At 51.2% G+C, this 2500-nt stretch overlaps 2 protein-coding genes across 2 annotated transcripts in view; one reads left to right on the plus strand and one right to left on the minus strand.

The window, feature by feature from the left end:
* Nucleotides 1-2500, minus strand: part of LOC310796326 (transmembrane protein 150A) — a 243518-nt gene that overhangs the window by 199382 nt on the left and 41636 nt on the right. The gene's annotated exons all lie outside the window — the stretch shown is intronic.
* The window catches only part of tet1 (tet methylcytosine dioxygenase 1), a gene marked incomplete at its 5' end in the record, with an annotated part of 59448 nt that overhangs the window by 37047 nt on the left and 19901 nt on the right, over nucleotides 1-2500 (plus strand). The window contains one exon of the mRNA XM_083658254.1: nucleotides 1753-2500. This exon is cut by the window's right edge and continues 1470 nt beyond it. Coding sequence (XP_083514380.1) covers nucleotides 1753-2500 — 748 coding nt within the window. The remainder of the gene's footprint in view (nucleotides 1-1752) is intronic.

The raw sequence follows: 2500 nt of genomic DNA on the forward strand, positions 1-2500 counted from the left end.
TTCTTCTTGCTTATGGAGCGATGTAGGGCTGGCCGACCAAATACAAGGTATTGTAGTATTGTAGGGATGACTTGTGTGTTTTGTGCTTTCACAAAACATTGACACAATGATTTGTATTTTTTTTTTTTGTATTTTACTTTCAGTTTTACCTGGAACAACACACGAACAAAACAAACAAACAAACAAGCTCAGACACAGGAAAGGAAAAGACAGAAAAGCATACATATAATATTGACAATTATTCCAATGTGATGCTACCAGCCACATAGGCTGCTTATGTTCTTGTAAGAGATGTTGTCCCATGCCGGGCAAGTCACCCACCGCCCCTAACCTCATCGAGGTAGGATAGAAACGGCTCCCAAATAGTTAGAAAATCTTTAAGTGAGTTGGTTCTCAGGGATCTGAGTCTCTCCATCCCTATAACAGAGATCATGTCCGTCAGCCACAGTTGGAAAGAAGGTGAAGAGGGGGACTTCCATTCTTTCAGAATTAGTTTTTTTTGGCAACAGTTGTCCCCCAGTGTCCCCCAGAGACTGTTGCACAGCTGTAGGAAAGCCCAGAGAGGTCTCCGAGCAGTTAAAGATGGCGACTCCTGCCTGATAAATAATCATCAGTAATGTAGATATAATGACTAAGTGGGTAAAAGTCTGGTAAGAGTCTGGTAAGTCCAGACGCTTCCATCACTTTACTGTGATGCAGCCTTTCAAACAACACTTAGGCCATATCACCATATCACCATTATCCAAAATCAAAGACGACGAAGATATCGGGTGTCATAACACACTATCGATATCATATTGAGAGCGATGGCTGTGATTGTCTGTCCCAAGACGTCGTTGTGGATCTATGGTTGGTGTGTATTCAGCCAGCGTGGCCTTTGAGGGCGGCCGATCAATATGTCAATACTGGACCTTTGGATGGCTGTTAGCTCTGCTGGCACTGAGGCAGGTTCTGCTGGAGCTGGAGAGTCGCGCTCTGCTGGGGCTCTCTGCCCTATCTGCTGGGTTAATCACTCACTTAACAATGCTCATGGGTTAACATGGTAGGGCAGCTGCTGGAACTACCACGTGCTCGCACACACACACACGCACGCACACACACACACACACACACACACACACACACACACACACACACACACACACAGAGAGAGACACACACACACACACACACACACACACACACACACATACTCACGCACACACCATGTAGGCTAGATGCCCTCAGTGACCTCCCGGCAGTGACGCAACTGTGAACTGTGCGTGACTCCATGTGTTTGCTCTTTGGCTCTCCACTTCCTGTGTGGGGGGGGGGCGGGGCTACGTCCTGTGTGGGGGGGCGGGGCTACGGCCCTGGACGCTCCGCAGCTCGGCCAGGAATGTTGTAGTCCTTCCTGATTGAAGCCTCGATTGTGTGACCACTAACATAGTTAAACATTTTGTTAGCTCTGTTTAGAGAACAGGTTTTTGCAAAAGATTTATAGAAGCGCAGATTCTTTGTTTTCATACGCCATCACATTTTCCACGGTCTTCTCGTTAGTGGCTGCGCTTTGTGGCATGCTGGGATTCAATCTGTTGTGCCGTGTGCCGTGACTGTTTAGAACACGCTAAATCACGGTATTCTGCCAGCGCGTGGTGAGTCACATCTCTCTTTTTGTCTCTCTCTCTCTCTCTCTCTGTGTGTGTGTGTGTCTCTCTCTCTCTCTCTGTGTGTGTGTGTGTGTGTGTCTCTCTCTCTCTCTCTCTAACTCAGGTGGTTCCAGAAAGGGGTCCGGTAAATGGCAGAGGCAAGGCACAGATGGACGACACCCACACGGCAGCGGAGGAGGAGGAAGGGGAGGAAGGCCACATACCTCACACGCACTCTCCAGCCATCATCACCCACTCGCTCCCCCACGGCCTGGCCTCAGAGCGCGGCGGACGGCCGACGCTTATCAAGAGAGAGCCCGGGCTGCTGCAGCCGACCGGCAGCGATGCACTTCTCCACCAACACTCGTGCTCTTCTTCTTCTGTGACTTTCCACAACGGTTCTTCTGTCGAGAACCGGACAAAAACTCACGGTGCTAACACGATCATCGGATCGCACGCTGATCCGAGGTCGCAATATTATCATAGGACTACGATGGTGCTAGAGCCTCAGAGGAGCATCATAGCTGCGGTCCTGAAAGGCAGCTCTGAGAACGGAGCCGAGGCTCCCTCGGATGGCTTTGTTCCACTGAAGAAGATCAAGCTGGAGGAGCCGTGGGTGTGGAGCACGGAGGAGCAGGCCAGCCCACAGCCGGGCGGCGAAGACGAGGTCTGCGAGGACCCGCTGTCCACGCTGGCCGCCGTGGTGTGTCTCTCCATCACCGAGAGGAAGGGGCTGGAGGAGAAACTCTTCGGCTCCAGCTCTCCCATCCTGCGCTCCTTCAAAACGGAGCCGCCAGACTTCCACTCGGTCAAAACAGAACCCGAGGACTGGAAGAGTGACTCGTGTCAGAAAAGCACTCCCGTCTTCCTGC

Source organism: Poromitra crassiceps, assembly GCF_964638095.1.
Source record: "Poromitra crassiceps genome assembly, chromosome: 22".
NCBI lineage: Eukaryota > Metazoa > Chordata > Actinopteri > Beryciformes > Melamphaidae > Poromitra > Poromitra crassiceps.